Raw genomic sequence first — 18,886 nt, forward strand, 5'->3', positions numbered from 1 at the left:
GAATGCTTGATAGCCTACTGCTGTTAAAAACATTTGAAGCTGTTAAAAAAAGCACTGAATTTTCTTAATTTGTATTTTTTGTTATTACTGACTGTTTACTAGTCTTGAATAATTACTTGAAACCATTCTTCAATAATTAACATATTAGTTAGTGTTATTATTTGTTGTGATTTTGAAGCTGGTATTGAGAATCTTCAAATTTCATTATCAACTACTGCAATTTTTGTATTTTGATAATGTATAGCCTTTATTGTACATGGTAGATCTTGCAGCAATAACATGATGAAAAAGTAGATCTCATTCCATAGAAGTGTGAGCACCCTTGTGGAAATGATGGTGATGGAGGCTTTCCTTTATTTGACTACCATTCGTAACATAAAATAATTATCATATGGCAATAGACTCCTCCCCTACCCAGTGCAGTTTACATTTCAAGTTCAAGGAAATTGACTGTTAAAAAGACAAGTTGTTTTTAAAAAAGTTCAATAAATACATGATCTTTCCAAAGTCAATGAGTAATCATGTTAAATAATCGTGATCTCAATATTGACCAAAATAATCATGATTATGATTTTTGCCATAATCGAGCAGCCCTAGCTTCCGGTAATCTTCACGAGAGGGTGGAGATCATGCGGTCTCTCATGTGACGTATTCCATTGCCATGATATAGACATAATCTCACATTCTCCAATCGGTTGAGACATCCAGGATAAGCACACAAATGCACCATTGTGAGTAAAGAAACAGATAAATACAGATCTAAACCAAAACCAACCAAGCTACTGTACAGCGTCCCTTCTCACTTGTAAACAGCCCCGCTCTTCTAGCTGTGATGCAAGTGTGTCGGTTCTCGTATGTTTCAAATGCCAATGTGATTATGTCACACGCGCATACCGATCCTGAACGGAAGCATGATTTAGAGTTGAAAAAAATACTTAAATATTTATCTTATCGCACCAAAAGTGATCGTGTCGCTTTAGAAGTCATTAACAGCTGGTGTCGAATGGATGACATTTATGCTGACTGTCTGTGATTTTTGGAGCTTCAAAAGAGAAATCACCATCCACTTGCATTTTAAGGACCTAATGAGCTGAGATATTTTTCTATTTTTCTTCAAATGTGTTCTGGTGTAGAAAGAAAGTCATACACACCTGGGATGTCATAAGGGTGAGTAAATAATGAGAGAATTTTCATTTTTGGATGAAGTATCTCTTTAATCTACACAGTCAAACTCTTGTCGCGTGGCTCGAGTTGACTCACATTCTTTGGTGTTCGATGAAGTTTAACTAAAAAAAAACAAAAAAAACCTTAGTCATAATATTGAGCTGTACTGCATGGCCAAGTCCTGTTATAACACAGTGTGTATATTGTACATACTCTCTTTGTCAAGATTTGACAATGGCCCATTTGAGGGGAGGCAAAACACTTGTGCTTTGGGTGCTCAAGTAAATTTATGACAAGCACCCCAGTGTGTGTGTGTGGAGCACAGCGGGATATGCAGTAGCCATAAAGCTCGTTGCACTGTCGGTGTAGAGCAGAGGACACCAGTTAGCAGAACTCACACATTCCTTTGTTTCACATCCTTCCCCCACCCTACCCCACGCTGAGACTCTCAGAACTGCAAGGTCATGGAGTGGTAGAAAACTGTCTCTCATGCCTAGTGGACACTACACGACTCAAGCTCGTCTCCTTTGATGTTTTGAGTCGGTGACGAGAAGTCTTAGATCTCATGATCTCATGTACACATTGCATCAGTCGGGGACGAATGGTCGTGTAGTTGAAACACTACAGTCCTGTATTGTGCGCACCAGCACGACAGAAAACAAGACTGTGAGTTGCAGAGCGCCAACTGCAAGTCCTGTAGTGAACGCTTCGTTTCAGGCTCTTGAAAATTTCTAGCAAAATTCAGTGAGCTGTGGCACATGGGTGAGCACACATTTGAGTTCGGCCTGTGACGTCAAAGTCCCTTTAAAATAAGTCACTGCAGCCATATTGGTAGCTTTTCCGGGCAGCTATTACCGTACAGCTTCAATCCAATTCCTGAATGGGGAAAGATTGAAATCTGCAAAACTCTGGGTCAAGATTCTGTTATAAAAACATATTTCAAATCAGGTAAGAAGTCTGATTGTAATGGTATCATTAATAGTCTAAATCATGCAAAGAAAAAAATCTGGTCTAGCTCTAATGTGCATGCACATTCTAAAGTAAGCAAACAGGTGTTTGGCTCTTTTAACTGTCAGGCGGTACTTCCATTCCTACAGCCACTATATTGAGGATTGCAAAGCCTGTATCTAAAAAGAGTAGGGATGGCAATCTTAAAGGAATAGTTCACCCAAAAATTACAATTCTCTCATTATTCACTTACCCTGATGCCATCCCAGATGTGTATGACTGTCTTTTTTCAGCAGAACACACATGAAGATTTTTAGAAGAAGATAAATCTCTGTCAGGTCCTTGCAAGTAAATGGGTGCCAGCACTTTGACCAAAAGTCAGATTTAGGCAGCATAAAAGTAATCCATGCGACTCCAGTCGATCAATGAATGCTTCTTAAGCAAATCGATACATCTGTGTACAAAATAAATAGATAATTAAAACGTTATTAACTTTTAAAAAGCGCTTCTTGCAGTTGACGCATCACGTAGCTGTCGCGTGATGTAAGTGCATTGCGAGTTCACGCAAGAATTCAGAAGCATTGCTTATTTACAACAGAAGAAGGAACGTCATGCGAGAGTTTAAAACCGCATCAGAGCCCTGGATGGAAGCACCGATTTAAAGTTAAAAACGTTTTAATTATCAACAGGCTACACTGGTCATGCTGTGTATTTTTCATTCTTTTGTTTTGTAGATTCAAAAAAATCGGCTCATAAGAGTCCTTCGTCCAGGAATCAGACGACACTGGTCATGCTGTATGTTTTGCACTGCTAATTTAGTAGCGGTGTTGCAGTGATGCCGAGTAGTAGTGCAGGAAACACTGTCAGTTATTTTAGCATGGTGTTTCATCTGCATCGGGGAAAAATGCACGTTCGAGAACCGTTAACAGAACGGAAAGTCATAAATTATTTGGTTGCAGATAAAAAAAAAATAAATGGAACTAGTTCCGAATAAGAACCAGTTCTTGGTTCCCAACCCTAAAAAGCAGATTGGCTCTAATAACTGTAAGGCGAGAAAACAGATGTCCATATTTAGTGTTACATATATCTATGAGTGGTCCCTCTCATCCCCCTATAATGTCACTGGCAACATGTTCTGATCCCATTTCCTTCCCCCAAGCAAAATGCCCAAAAATAGAAAAAGAAATGGAAAAAGTATCATGGAAACAATACCCTTACAAACAGCACACTGTAGTGGAACCATGATATGGTAATTTCAGAGTACCTTGAGTGATAACCGTATACCAGTTATTTACATAGCACACAATTGAACTTCAAAGAATACCATGGTACATGTCTGAAAGGTTTTGTAATACCATAGTACACTTTGATATGTTTTGGTATTTATTTTTTTCATTAATGCTGATGTTGCTTAAAAGAAAGATCACTCTTGACATTTTCACTCTCACCTCCACCTTTAACTCACCTTAAATAACACTGCCACCTCCATTCCTGATGCTCTGGCAGTGTTTGCTATGCGTAGGCAGGCCTGAAGCCTCTCCAGTGAACATTTCCAATGTTCTAAGTCATTTATTCTCTCAGTATGTTGCGGAATGCCAGAGGGGGGCATCTAGTGGTGTGCCTGTTTTACATTAACGTTTGAGATTATTCTAAGTGCTTCTTATTCCGGCAAAAACTCTTAGGGGGGCTCTTGAGTCCGGATGTCACAGAGTCCTGCTGGTTTTAAAAATAATAAACTCAGGGTGGACCACATACAACAAAGTAATAGCTAAAATAGCCACATTTGTGCATTCTTTACTGAGCACAAATGCACGGTGTGATGGTTTATTATGGGGTCGATCGATCAGTTTTTGGATCTAGCCACAACTGGTGATAAAGCTGGCAAAGAAGAATGTTAGTGTAATCCCTCAAGGTCTGTTGTCCTTTGAGCTTAAACTTTACCTCCTGAAAAACACAAAAGGAGATGTTAAGCAGAATACTAGCCTCAGTGAAGTTTTACTCTCATTGCATCTTTTTTTTTTTTTTTTTTTTTTGTGCCTTAGGTACTTGTGTGTATCATGGAAGAAAAAGTCATATGGATTTGGAACAACATGAGGTTTAATGAATGATGACAGAATTCCATTTTTTGCTTTGAACTATCCCTTTAAGTTTGTGATAGTGCCCCATCTATAAATATTATAGTGTCCGAGGATCATGTTAAGACGAGTTACAGGCATACCTGTAAAGTAAATAATGAACAACCTTGGGCCAAAGGCTCAAAAGCAGATTACTGGCTTACTGGAAGATATGGCAGCATTACATTTCATGTCAGGAATTTACTTTACTGTACACCAAACCAACTATTTGGCCACAGGCTCCCTGAAATGTGCTCTTTATGACAGAATATGTATGATTAACTTGGTTCTAGCTTGGCTCTGGAGGTGAATGTGCTGATGTGGAAAGCTTAAGACTTGCCCCCCTGAGTGCTTATTTAGAAAGTTGAACATGCTTTTCTCATGTGGTCATTTAAGGGTAAAACTCCCACAGCGATAACATATTTGGCACTGGAGTGTGTGCAGTTGTTTAGGAAATGCTTTGACTGCTCTGCACTAACTGACAGAGTCCAAAGTCATTTAGAAATGTACTGAGAACAGAGTGACAGTGTGTGCTAGTGCAGATATGCTTTGTGACAGATCTTACACATTGTCACTGTTTGTTCAATGTCAAAAACCCGTGTGAACCTGGGTATCTCAGCGAGTAAAGACGCTGACTACCACCCCTGGAGTCGCAAGTTCAAATGCAGGGTGTGCTGAGTGACTCCAGCTAGGTCTCCTAAGCAACCAGATTGGCCTGGTTGCTAGGGAGGGTAGAGTCACATGGGGTAACCTCCTCATGGTCGCTATAATGTGATTCGCTCTCAGTGGGGCGTGTGGTGAGTTGTGCGTGGATGAAGCGGAGAATAGCGTGAAGCCTCCACACACGCTATGTCTCCGCGGTAACGCGCTCAACAAGCCACGTGATAAGATGCGCAGATTGACTGTCTCAGCCATGAAGGCAACTGAGATTCATCCTCCGCCAATCAGATTGAGGCGAGTCACTACACCACCACGAGGACTTAGAGCGCACTGGGCATTCCAAATTGGGGAGCAAAGGCCAGGCCTTCTTTTATCACTACCCATGCACATCTATACACACAGATACATTCTGAATGTGAAGGCATAATATTTTTCTGTTTAACGAGCATCACATTGGCCCATTGCATTTGAAAAGGAACAGGCAGGTCTGTCCACTTCTTTGTGTGCCAAAAAAAATTTTCTTTTTTTTTTGTCTAAATCCCAAAAACATTTGGATTTAGAAATCCAGATCTATTTGTTGGCTTGTTTATCTGCTTTTTATATATATATATATATATTTATTTATTTATATTTTGTTTGGATATTTTTAGTGGTGGTACTTTAATTAACGTGCTAACAGCATGTTGTGCTCTAGCAGTTTAAATGATAAAACCAGTTAAAACCAGCACGATAAAACCAGCACGATTGAAATTGTTTTATCTTTAAATTAATCCCCTTTAAAGCGCAGCCGCTACAGCTATATTCAGATGGATGTTATTGTCTAACACATCGTGTCTTGCACAATTTTATTTCTCTGCGTTCCACTATGCGCTTTGCATTTTAAGACAGCATGTTAAAAATACAGCCTGATCTCATGAAATTTACGTGAACATGACAACATTTTTGCAGTTCAAAATGTACGTGGTGTTTAACACGATTGGCTGCAGGTTTCCAGTGAAATGTCCAACTGGGGGTGCCAAAAGCGAGTAAAATGGTGTCGTATTCAGACGAGGTTTTAAGGATGGATATTTTTAAAACATATCTCTCTAACGTAAAACTTTTGCCTGAACCTAACCAATAGTGTTTTCAAATGCAGAAGCAAAATGAAAAATCACATTTTCTGAACCAGCCACATCATTTCATGCTAATTTTATGACTCTGTAATGTCACTTGTCAGCTTGAGTACATGGCTGGACTTGAACCATTGTCCTATGACTCTAAGTTGGATGCACTATCAGGTGAGCTACCGCACAAGCTAATAAGTCTAATAAGTATATATATATATATATATATATATATATATATATATATATATATATATATATATATATATATATATATACACACACACACATATATATATATATATGTAGGTGGGTCTGTAAAACAAGCATTGTAATTTATTGTTTTTTAAAAGATGTGTTAGATTAAAAGTGTGTCGACATCATAAAATTGCAGGATCTGAGTAATAGAGAGAAAAATAAGTATTTATAAAGTCATAATCAGCCATTAAAGTCATGATTTGAGTGAAAGGGAATAAAATACACAGTTATTGTTGCACCTCTAGTGTTCATTCACCTGGAAACTGCAGGGAATTGTACTTGGGGACACATATAACAAGTTTTGCTAAAAGATATATAGAGTCACGTTTTCACTATGAGACCAGGTTGTAAAAATAGTTAAAAATAGTCAAACTTTTAAAAACACGTCTTGGCATACCTGCATTCTGTTCCATTCCATTGTGCTCTGTTTAGCTGTTTTTTGTTTGTTTTGTTTTTAATGCAAGTACTCGTCTTATGTAGACACCTCTTAGAACGCATCTGATCAGAGTCAAGTTATCTTGAAACCAGACTAATCATACAGGGCTTCCTTAAAAGCATAATTCACCCAAAAAATTTGAACAAGCTTCTCTAATAGCACTCATGAACATGCAACAGATGTCAAAGTTTTCACTGAAAAATAACTTGCATTTTAGGTTGTTTCTCACCAAACCCTATTGTACAGTATGCCGTCAGAAGACTTGAAATATGACGCATTGACTGCATGGACCAATTTTATAATACTTTTGGGTCCTTTTGTAAGCTTTAAAGTGAGGTATTATCTGCAGTCAATTTATTGACAAGACAGTATGCAGTAGTCATTAAAACATATTTTGTGTTCTGAACAAGAAAAAAGTAAAACGGGTTTGGAACGGGTGAGTAAATTATGACAGAATTAAAATTTTTGGGTGAACTAGTCCTATAAGACCAATAAGTCGAGTAGTTCAGGCAACCCCACTACCTAGACGATTTTGAAAATATGTTGTTGTGCACATCCCTAGTCTGTAGCTGTATGGTTGTTTGAAACAGAGGGCATGTTGATTGAGCCAGAGTGTATTGTGTCTGTGCCACAGGTGGAAGAGGGCAGTAAGGCTGCGGTTGCAAGACTGCAGGCTGGAGATGAACTCCTCAACATCAACAACATTTCTCTCACTGGCTACCGACAAGAGGCCATCTGCCTAGTCAAGGGCTCCCACAAGACTCTCAGCCTGGTGGTGAAAAGGTAATTTATCCACAGACACACAAACAAACTCACGCCCTTTTTGGACTTTAGACATCTGTGCGTCTTATTGGTAAGATATCCCATTTCCGTGGTAATATTCTCAGAGTAACAAAATAAGGAATGGGAATATTGTGTACCCAGCAATATTGTATTGCTCTGTTGGGTAGAAACATCAGTGCTCAAATGTGTTCAGTTTTTTGGGTGGAGAGTGGCTACAGCCGTTGGGGATTGGTGTTGATTGCATCACTGGCTCAGCTGACGCTGAGGGGACCGTTGAATGCTTGACAGTCCAGTTCTGCCAGATCGCTTCCTGATGTTATAGCACTTCTCAGCATAGCCAGGTAGAGGAATAGAAAGCTAAAATGAAACAGAATAAGTTTCAATTGTATTTGTCATTCCAATTTACGCATCTATAGAATGGAACAAAATATTTTAAATAAATATTTAAATTAATTCTCATGGCAAACAATTCCTTGGCAGAGAATTCTGGTAGGACGGAATTAGCAAAGAGAGGATTTGCAAGTATGATACAAATATGCAAATATCTGCAATTTTCTCATGAAAATTTTTATACTAATCCAGTACCAAGGCAAAAGTGGCACTAAAGAGGTGTTTACACAAGAATTTAAATCGCAAATGTTATTGTCGCTAGTAGGGATTACTGCTCTAGAATCTATACTGTAGAATCCAATGGTACCATGACTGCATTTTTATGCACAATCTTAACTAGCACACCGAGTATGCTTAATAAGCAGACAACATGTAAGGTCATGTAAATGCCTTTAAATGGTTTTCTTTATTGGGGTAAGGTCATGAATGGTTTAAACGCTAACCGAATGACACACCTAGATTTTTGCCCATTATCCCAATTCTGCGTTGCATGTTAACACCTTTACCAACGTTTTTATTGACTTATCCATTGAGTGCAAGTGTTGTGCGCATGACTGCTCACGTTTTGATGCCAAAAGCAGAGAATAACCTGATGATTTCAAGTCTTATGTAAAAATGCAATTTTTTTGCATTGTCTGATTTTGAGCTCTGAAGCCACAGAACTCTTAATTTGATTTCAAGAGGTCTTAAAGAACATATTACTGTCTGTGGAAAGTGATTCAGTAGGTCAGTGAACATAAGGCGTGCCACGTAGTGTTATTTGTGTATTTGTTTACCCTCTGGCATTCTGCATATACTGTAGTTACAGGCTGACATTAAAGCAAACAGCCACTGTGTTTCACCAACAACCACCTCTGAAGTTTCTATCTGGGACAGTAGATTTGCATGCCGGCTGGAAGTTATATGCTCAGCCAGTGGACGCTGTGGGTAGAGAGCGTGTGTCGACTCTGTGATGCAAATGAAGTGATTTGGTCCTGATTCACGTTGGCTGATTGTTATCAGCTTTTCACATGACTTCTTGGTCTTGTTTTCAACTTCACTGAGAGGAGAACACAAAGGTGAGAGACTTTCTCACCTTGAAAGCAATGTGTGCAAATGTTTACAGCAACACTTACAGCCAAAGGAGCTCTCAACAAGAAAGATACACAAGAAAAGCTGAAACTGGCATCAGAGTGTTGCATTCTTTTTTTTCCAAGACGTCAAAAGTCAGAGAGGCCAGGCCTTCTTTTTTCACTACCCATGCACATCTATACACACACAGATACATTCTGAATGTGAAGGCATAATATTTTTCTGTTTAACGAGCATCACATTGGCCCATTGCATTTGAAGAGGAACAGGCTGGTCAGTCCACTTCTTTGTGTGCCAAACACTGTCCTCTTTGTCTTAGCTTGGCTTGTCTGGGGAGCACTAAGTGTGTTTGGTCGCATTACAGCATAACTCTTAAACAAACAATGTCGTCCAGGGAGAAAAACTGCCTCTGTTTATGCATTGCACAGAGCCATTACTGCGGGTCTGTGCGGCATAGAAGTTGACTCGGCTTGTGACCCACAATATTACTGAAGTATTGACAGTACCTTGGAACATATGGAAATGGAATAAAGTTATCAATTTAAAGCTCGATAACTGGAGTTCCTCCATCTTAGTTCTAAGTGATCTTACTTACTTAGTTCTAAGTGATCTTATTGCTTAGTATAATGGAGGGAAGAAGAGGTCTATTAGTCCTCCGTTGAAGACGTTGTAAGACACCCCCTCGTCTATTAGCCCTCCGTCGAAGACGTTGTAAGACTCCCCCTCGTCTGGATTTTTGGGTGAACTATTCCTTTAAGCTCCTGTTTAACCTGTATTAAAATATATTAGTTTACAAATAAAACATTGGTACATCACTCCACCCACACCCTCATGTTGCCTTAAAAACCTGTCGAGGCGGGTGTCATTGTCATAATCCTTTATAATTGCAACACAAATTTGTCAATTGAGGAGAATGGCAATGTGGCCATTGCTCAGCCAAATGCAGATGGGTTGTGTAACCTTAACAACCCTGGCTGTATGCTTCAGCGCATACTATTTGCCTCGATCTTAGCCAATATTTTAGAGCAAAGGGTGATGGGTGGCCTTTAACCAATGCATAGTGGCCAGTGCATCTATGTGAACTGCAGTTAATCCAGAATGAACTTCAAAGACATTAGTCATTAATCTTACAGTTCATACAAATCTTTGTTCAAACACTTACTTAGTTTACTTATTTTAAACCATGACTTGCACTGCACATAAATAACTAATACTGGCATTATATTCATGCTGTTTAGCCAGAGGGGAACTGGCCCCCACAGAGAGCCTGGTTTCTTCCAAGGTTATTTTTCTCCATTAACCAACATCTTATGGAGTTTTGTGTTCCTTGCCACAGTCGCCTTCGGCTTGCAATTATTGCAGATACAATTATTATTTAATTATATTTTTTAAACACAATTTACAATAATATTTAATCAAACTACACAATGATGACTCTAAGACTTTATAGATGTTACAGTTTCACTTTCTGTTAATGCATGATTTACTGTAAAGCTTTGAAACTATGTGTTTTGTGAAAAGCGTTATAAAAATAAAATGACTTGAATTCACCTCACACAACTTTTGGTAGAGATTCTGTGTCCATGTAGGGCCTAAATGTGGGTTTTGGCTAATGAGGAAATAGAACTTGTTAAGATGTGGCCCTGTGTGTGGGCGGTGCCTGTGTTTTGCATGTGATGCCTTCATTTGAAACTATGAGGTCATGGTATCAGCTGGAATAGATTTAGTTTAGCATGTCCTAGGTACTGGACAAACAGAGAAAGTAGGTTTATTTGTAGAACAAGGCCATATCTATATGCTTGAATATGCATTTCAGTTGTTCTTGAACATTTTTAAATTAGTTAATCATTCTTTTGTCTTCATGTAACTGTTAATTTACACAAGTAAATACTGAGTAATACTAATGAACTAACAACACAGATGACCCACTGATTTTGCAGTGTAACTACACAGATATTATAGACAACGTCGACAATAAAAAATTGTTGACAAAAATTTTCGTTGTCGAACAGTCGTTTGATGTCATTTAACGTAACATGAGATCACATTAAACTCTAATGATGGCGCGCGAGAGCAGCACCGCAGTTCACGCCTGACTGAGGAGAGGAAGAATTACACAGCTCTCAGTCCAGATGCACTCTAAATTTCCAAACAGCTTCCGGTTATGTAGATTGCAAAGTATGAGGGAATTATAATGCAAAAATAAAAAAATATTAAAATGCAGAAGCACTCTTTTTGTGGAGCTGGAGCTCTGCTGAAGCAAGACTTGCGTGTTGAGCGTCTTTAAAGGAAACACCCCTGAGTTACATCTTAAATGCAGTTATATTTAATGCATTATAGCTTTATTAAAGTACAAATAATATGGAAGAAGATCATGTAAATAACTACAAACTCTGAAACTAGCATTTCTGTGTGGTCAGCACCTCTCCTATGAGTTGCGCGAATGTCCCGATCTAAGGGGGAGAGATTGAAACTGCACCCAGCTCGCGGGGATGCTCATCCCTCGAGCGCGCACGCTTAATGCAGCTAGATTATAACGTGATGGCTCGCGACTTATTGAATCCTAATATATGTCACTGTGCATTTTCTTTTCGTGAAGAAAATTGGCAATACGCAGCTTTGTTAATAAGAGAGAGTTTGTTTTTTTGTGAGTAAGAGATGGATTGAAGTGAACAGAAAGGTGAGAGAGGGTAGTCTTCGCCCCATTATACACCGCAACAAAATACGTTTTTGATTTGTTTTTGTTTTGGCTTGTTTTCCAATATAAATATCTAAAAGTTTAATACAACATACATTTTCTTTAGCAGCTATACTGCAGAAGAAAACAATTTATCTGAGAATGTTGAATATAATATTAAAAATACAAATATTTGTACATATCTCAAAATCCTTAAAAAAAAAAAAAAAAAATGCATTCACCTGAGAAGCAGCATATTAGATATTTAGGCTTGCTTTTAGAGAATAGATCTTGAATATAAGTATATTTTGTCTTTACTGCAATTCCAGAAGTATAACCAAGTGAAAAAATACACTTATATACAAAATACACTTATATTTAAGATACATTCTCTTAAATCAAGTCTAAATATCTTATATGTTGCTTCTCAAGTAAATGTATCTTGTTTTAAAGATTTTTAGACCATTTTAAATGGAAAACAAGACAAAAACACTTGATAACAATAGGATTTTTTGCAGTGAATTTCTTTACTGAATAAACTTAAAAAAAAATACTTTTTTTCCTTTAATTCAGTGAATGTCATTTAGAGATATTATTAAAAGATGATTTTGTCCTCTTTATTGTTAGTAAGCACGTTTAATACAACCTTTTAAGTCGGGGCACAATCTGAATAATCAGTTAAGAGCTAATGATTAATTGCAGAATAGTCGAATAATCATTCTAATAATTGTTAGATTAATCGATTATCAAAATAATTGTTAGTTGCAGCCCTAGTCTGGTGCAACAATATGCACAAACATAGAACAGAGGACATACATACAGATGTACACTAGAGTTCAAAAGATTGAGATCACTGAAGCTTTGGCTCAAATGATACACTATATATACACTGTGAAAAACAGTGCTGACGGGTAAAAAAACACATTCGAAATCAACGGCCCCTTACGGTGTGAATAGTCCACCAACACTAGCATAGAGAATCTTTCAGTTGAGGCAATTTGAGTTTAAAAAAGAATCAAAATCTCCTCATCATTAATTTGTCCTTTTTTTAAAGGTAATGTTAACTGCCTTTAAATGTGTGATGACCATGACCTTCCATGAACCAACCACGAGACCTTCACTAAATGACTTTTAACATTAATTTAGCACTTTGCACACTGACTTTGGCAAAGGAGGGTAACCTTTAGGTGTCTCATTTACAGTAGCCCCAGGCCCAACAGACTTCACATACAATCCTGAGGCCTTTGATTTTGAGACACAGAAACAGCTTGGAGGAGGCAGTCATGTGACAGAGGAGTGCCTGGATTGATGTTTAGAGTTACTCAGACTTGTAACTGGCTTAACCTTGAATTCCCTGGTGAAACTATCAAAGAAAATGTGGATCATGTTGGGATTCACGCTTCTTCTGAATTTAGTTGATTGTTTATTTACTATTCTCTGAAACTTTAATTGGAAAAAGACCATGGGAGAGCAAGTTTGATTTGTTGTTTTTAAGCTATAAAAACGTTTTAATTAAATGTGGTTGTTTCTGTACCATCTTGTTTTTGAATGCCCGAATGACACAGTTGACCTTAGGGACCTAATGAACTAAAAAAGCATCCACAGGCCAGTCTTCTCCTCCAGCCAGCTCTTTATATAGAACAGCTACTGCCATGTAGTGGCCGAGAGAGCCAGGAAACAATCATGAATTAGATCATGTATTCTCAAAGAGGACAAATTAAAGGAATAGGCATGAAAAAAGAAAATTGTGTCATCGTGTACTCACAGTAATACAAAAGTAGTTATCCAGCAAAATGTCCAAGCTGAATATATGGACTACTTTGATGATGCTTATTTATCCTTTTTGGAGCTTGACAGCCTCTAGTCCCCATCCACTTTCAATTAGTGTAAAAACCTGGGCCTCGTTTCCCAATAACTTCTAGTGCTACTTAAGAGAGACGCTGTCCATAAACTTGAAGTGCTAAAATGTGACCGTATAGTGGTGCTCATCATTGCAACTTCGTTATATTTGTGCGTAACTTTAAAAAAGTTTTTGTAATTTAGCTCGCTGGAAATATTTAAAAATATTTTCTAAAATGTACAGCTTAATTCACCACATAATTGCATTTTGTTGTGCAATTGTTTTATGCAGAACAATATATTTCTTTTACACAATAACTGCTTTATTCATCAGATGTGCATTTTAATATTTCGTTTTCAAAATTTGCTCTGTGGGTCGAGATTAAATCTTCCAGGATCAGTGAAGACAGCGGAGTATGTTCCTGCTAATGACAAGCATTAATTGAATATAACAAGGTTCAGCATGTTATTGTGGAGCGCAAAATAAGGAGACGCTTGGAAGCTGCACTTTAGGGACATTCGCCAATCAAAGGGAGATCTGCTCTTTACTCCCAAAAGTGATAATGGTAACAGCAATGCTACACAACATGTGTGATACTACACAACACATGGTGCGGGCGAGAGCACCCTTAGGTGTCAGAGAGGAAGAGGAGACAAGGATGTGGAGCCAGTACACTGTACAGACGATTTTCATGTACGGCAGCAAGTTGTTGACTTTTTTCCTTCTCTCTCTGATTGTAATTTTTACAGTTCTCTGCAACAATCATGCCACCACTTTGATGCTGCCAACTAGTCCACAAATAACTTTATTTGTTTACTTATTAATTTATCTGTTCATTAAATATTGACTAACTAGTTTCTGCATTGATTATTGTTTTTATTATTATTATTATTATTAGCCATGTTGGTTAAAAGTAATAATAAAATAAAACTTATGTATATGATATTAAATTAGCATAAAGTGTAGCTATAGGTATTTAAATTGTATTAGGTGTAATTTCGAGATTGTCCTGCAGGTGTCTGCATAAGTCTGTGGCCTTACGATGTTCTTAGTGCTGTACGAGTACGAGAGCATTCGTTAATCTAAAAGCATTTTCAAGTACTACTTAAGTTACGATGCTTTTGGGAAACGGGCCACAAAACTAAGATGAATCGTAAAATGGATTCTATGATCTACTTAGGCTTATGATGCTTTTGGGAAATGAGGCCCTAGACAATTTTCAGATGTGGGTTTTTATTCAACTTTAAAAACACTTTAAGCACTGTGGAACAGAACATAAAAAAATTTCACACTCAAGAGATTTATGTCATTTCTTAAAGTCATGGAAACTCACACCACAGTGTAATTTTCCACCACATCTCAAATTCTGTATTGTGTTTAATAGAATTCCCTGGTAATGACTTTTTTTTATAAAAAAATTTTTTATCCCCTTTTCTCCCAATTTGGAATGCCCAATTCCCACTACTTAGTAGGTCCTCATGGTGGCGCGGTTACTCACCTCAATCCGGGTGACGGAGGACAAGTCTCAGCTGCCTCCGCTTCTGAGACCGTCAATCCGCGCATCTTATCACATGGTTCGTTGTGCATAACACTGTGGAGATTCCGCACGTGGAGGCTCATGCTACTCTCCGCAATCCACGCACAACTTACCATGCGCCCCATTGAGAACGAGAACCACTGATCACGACCACAAGGAGGTTACCCTATGTGACTACCCTCCCTAGCAACCGGGCCAATTTGGTTGCTTAGGAGACCTGGCTGGAGTCACTCAGCAACACCCTGGATTCAAACTCGTGACCCCAGGGGTGGTAGTCAGCGTCAATACTCACTGAGCTACCCAGGCCCGAAAATGACATATTTTAACATTTTTAAAATAAAATGAACTCCTTTGTCTTGCTATGGCTGATTTCATATCAATCATTTTATGTATCCTAAATACACATAATATATTTTTAATACTTTTTAACAAACACACTTTTTGCATAATTTTGCAATATTACAGCTTGATTGGAAATTACACCCATTAAAATACTGTGCTCGCAAATTAAATACCTTGAATTTTCTTTGTTCTCTTCAGACATCACTTGTCTCATATGTCATCTCAAGCATGCTCTTCACTGACACTGTTGTTGACTTGCTAAGTACACTAAATTTTACATAAAAATAAATTAAAAAGACCAACTTGTCTGAAGTTGTGGAAATGACACCACAACTGCGGCACAGTTGTAATTTTTGAAAAATGCATAGAAATCATTTTCACTCAATACATTTTGAAAATTTTTATTTCACTCATTTTTTATTTTCTTTATTTTGTTTTGTGATTCATCATTTAATATTGAAAGTCTGGGTCTGGGACTAGGCTAAAACAGTAAAATCTATAAAAGGCAATTGATAAGTACTCAAAATAAATTATGAAGGGCTGGTAAATAGTTTCAAATTCAGTTTTAATGAGACCTTCATATTACAAAAAGTAAAAGGTGAAACACATGGGACGTGAAAGTGTCTGAAGTTGAAGAAACACTTCTATACAGTATATTATAATTCACCTATGGAGGGGGAAAATATCATACATGTTTTGAGTGCCATTAGGGTGAGTAAATGAGGGCAGAATTTTCATTTATGGTAAGTATATATACTATCTCTTTAAATAAATACACACCCCAGCTGAGAGAGAGAACATGTTGACTGAGAAAGGGAATTGTTTTGATCCTAAATAATCCTGAAGTAACTGAAACTGGGGGAGAAAAGGAATGCTCTTTTCATTTCTTGAATTTTTGGGCCTGTGTTGACATTTGTGTCACACTTCCTCTAAAGCCCTCTGTTGAAGCAACATGATCACACGGGAGGTCAGAATGTTGTTTCCGATAGTTCCGATACACTAGGATCAGCGACATTATGCCGACTCACGGACCGCCGTCATGTCCTCACAGACATCTCTGCAATGGCTCCAACTCAGTTGCTTTCCCCTGTGGCACAGCCAGAAGCGTGTCGCATCTAGATGCATGTCACATCAGCGGGGAACACCGTGGATTGAATTCTGTTGTGATCAGGGAGTAATCGCGATTGCATAATCAGTGACGGCCGCACTGCAGACATTGCGTTTTCATATCTAACATTAAATTATTCCTACACTAATGGTTAAGGTTAGGTATATGTTTGGGTTTTGTAAACTTGATAAAACGGTCATTTCTCATATGTGCCTGTGCAGCAGAAAACAACTCGCTTCGCGGACATTACACCCAGAAAATGGCACTCACACGTGACCGTTACGCCCAAGAACACTTGCCACTTTGGCCACATGGGGCAGTGTTCCAAATTTCTGTAAGTATATGCCGATTTAGATAAAGAAAAGTCGACCTACTCTTTCCAATCTCACTGTGAGCTCAGCCTGGTTAAAGGAAGATTAGATTGCTGCTCTGAATGAATCGATATCCCCCTTGCATAGGGCACTGAGAATAAATTAATGATTTTCCCAGGATACAGCTGGTTTGGGTTTCATTCTTCATTTGGCTTTAATGTGGAGTATAGTTGTAGCATTGTTCTAAGATGCTGCTTTAATTAGAAAGTTAACATTTTATTTTCCCCTTTTCAACTGTCATTACTTAAGTATTCAACTATTAAAACTCATTTGAAGAGCCTGTATTTCTGGAGTAAATTTTTCAACTACAGGATGTACTAATGATGCATTTGGTAATAATCTCTCATGTGGATCCTTTCAGTATGTGTCCTGCCAAAAGATATGATTGAGGTAAGATTCTTTCAAGCATAAGGCTGCTCACTGTCCATGCCTCTACCCAATGTAATCAAGTAGCTCTGTGTCTATAATGACCAGAGTTGTGTCACTCTGGGCTTCAGAATCCAATTATAACTGGCAAAGCTCTTCTGTGGCATTAGCTGAGAGAGGAGCAGTTGGAGCTGATCATAACAGCAGGGGTGGGGTGCAGGTGTCTGCGTCTGATTTATAGAGGTTCTTAGTGATCAAGTAAAACAATGCTGATGTTTTCTTAATTGCACACTTTATAACTTTTGACTTAACACCACCTAAGTCCCAAAGAGGTTTTTAATTTACACTTCTATATGATGGTAATCCTTGAACTACCCTTTACCTAAATGATTTGTGGACCTGTCCATCAGCAAGGTGAGTGGACACCCGTGGGTTAGACGCATTTCATTAGCATTAAAGGAAGAGTTGTTGTTTACAGTACTTTGGGAGGAAATATATGCAAACACGGATAACCACAGTGGCGTGAGCTGGCCTTTCAAATCAAGCACATTATGACTGAATCAAGCCAGAGGCTCTTGTGGACTAAGACCTTTTGATAAAGGTGTAATTGCGGTATGTAAACTTTCGAAATGTTATGTTTGATGAGGTGATTTTACCAATTTTGAAAGTTATAAATGTCCTGATTCGTGATTCAGAATTTATTTATTGCACTTCAAAAATGTAATACTTAAAAATGTATACTTGTGAAACCTGACAGATTTTTTTCAGCGCTTTTGTTTGAAAAATGATTTTTGTTTCAATTACTTTTTTGAAGTCATCAGGTCATATTTTAACAGCAGGTGGCTTGGCTTTACAGGAAGCAGCATCAAACAATGGTTCAGACAAGCTCCAACAGTGCTATGGTAATGAGATCTCCCAGAAGTGGTGTTCCTTTCATTTAGTTGTCATGACACCGGTTACATCACGAGCTGGTGAAAGTGAAAGATACATGGTAAAGATGGTGCTGAGGGTTTTGTCTGCTCTTCGATCTTGAATTATTGCAACAACTTCTCGTTTAAAAATCTGTGGCAGATTGTAGAAGATTTCAAGAATTTATGTTAAAATAGTTGGGGTAATTTGCAGCAATAAGTGACTTTGAGAATCAAAAACTGAGCTCACATTATATTGTTTGCATTGTAACATCTTTAATTAACAGATATGCTATGTTGATGAGTGACATCTAAAATTTGTTTTGGTGCCAATCGCTCTTCGTTTTTGCCCATGATTAAATTCCAAAAGTAAGCCAATAAAGTTCTATTATCATTAATATTTTCAGAATTTGCAATATCTGTGTATTTATTTTTGTGAAGGAACGCAATGTACACTTTTTATTTAATCTTTAAGTCAAATATTAGGTTAACACAGGCTAATCCTTGGAGTATTCAGTCTAGGTCTGTGATCAGATGTCGATCCAGAGGTCACTTGAAATCATTAGAATGAAAAATTTTGTATAGAGGGATTCAGTCTCCTGTGCTGACTGTTTCCAAGAAATGTTGGCATAGAGCGGTGAATTTAGATTCTGAAACAGTCCTGTGCTCACCTTGTAAGTCTGATTACTGTGCACTTTCCTTGCTTCTTACAATGTTAGCTGAGGTTAGATCAAGGGCATCCTTGGCAAATTACTTAAAGTGCTGGAGGAAGCAGTCAATTTCTTGTTTTTATTGTGAAATTAAATATAA

The 18,886-nt window shown here is 37.9% G+C and overlaps 1 protein-coding gene across 2 annotated transcripts in view; it reads left to right on the forward strand.

Moving 5' to 3' along the window:
* Positions 1 to 18,886, forward strand: part of LOC127449386 (protein Shroom2-like) — a 71,182-nt gene that overhangs the window by 22,518 nt on the left and 29,778 nt on the right. For both annotated transcript variants that reach the window (XM_051712753.1, XM_051712757.1), the window contains exon 2: positions 7,318 to 7,466. In XM_051712753.1, the coding sequence (XP_051568713.1) occupies positions 7,318 to 7,466 (149 nt within the window). The remainder of the gene's footprint in view (positions 1 to 7,317; positions 7,467 to 18,886) is intronic.

Source organism: Myxocyprinus asiaticus, chromosome 12, assembly GCF_019703515.2.
Source record: "Myxocyprinus asiaticus isolate MX2 ecotype Aquarium Trade chromosome 12, UBuf_Myxa_2, whole genome shotgun sequence".
NCBI lineage: Eukaryota > Metazoa > Chordata > Actinopteri > Cypriniformes > Catostomidae > Myxocyprinus > Myxocyprinus asiaticus.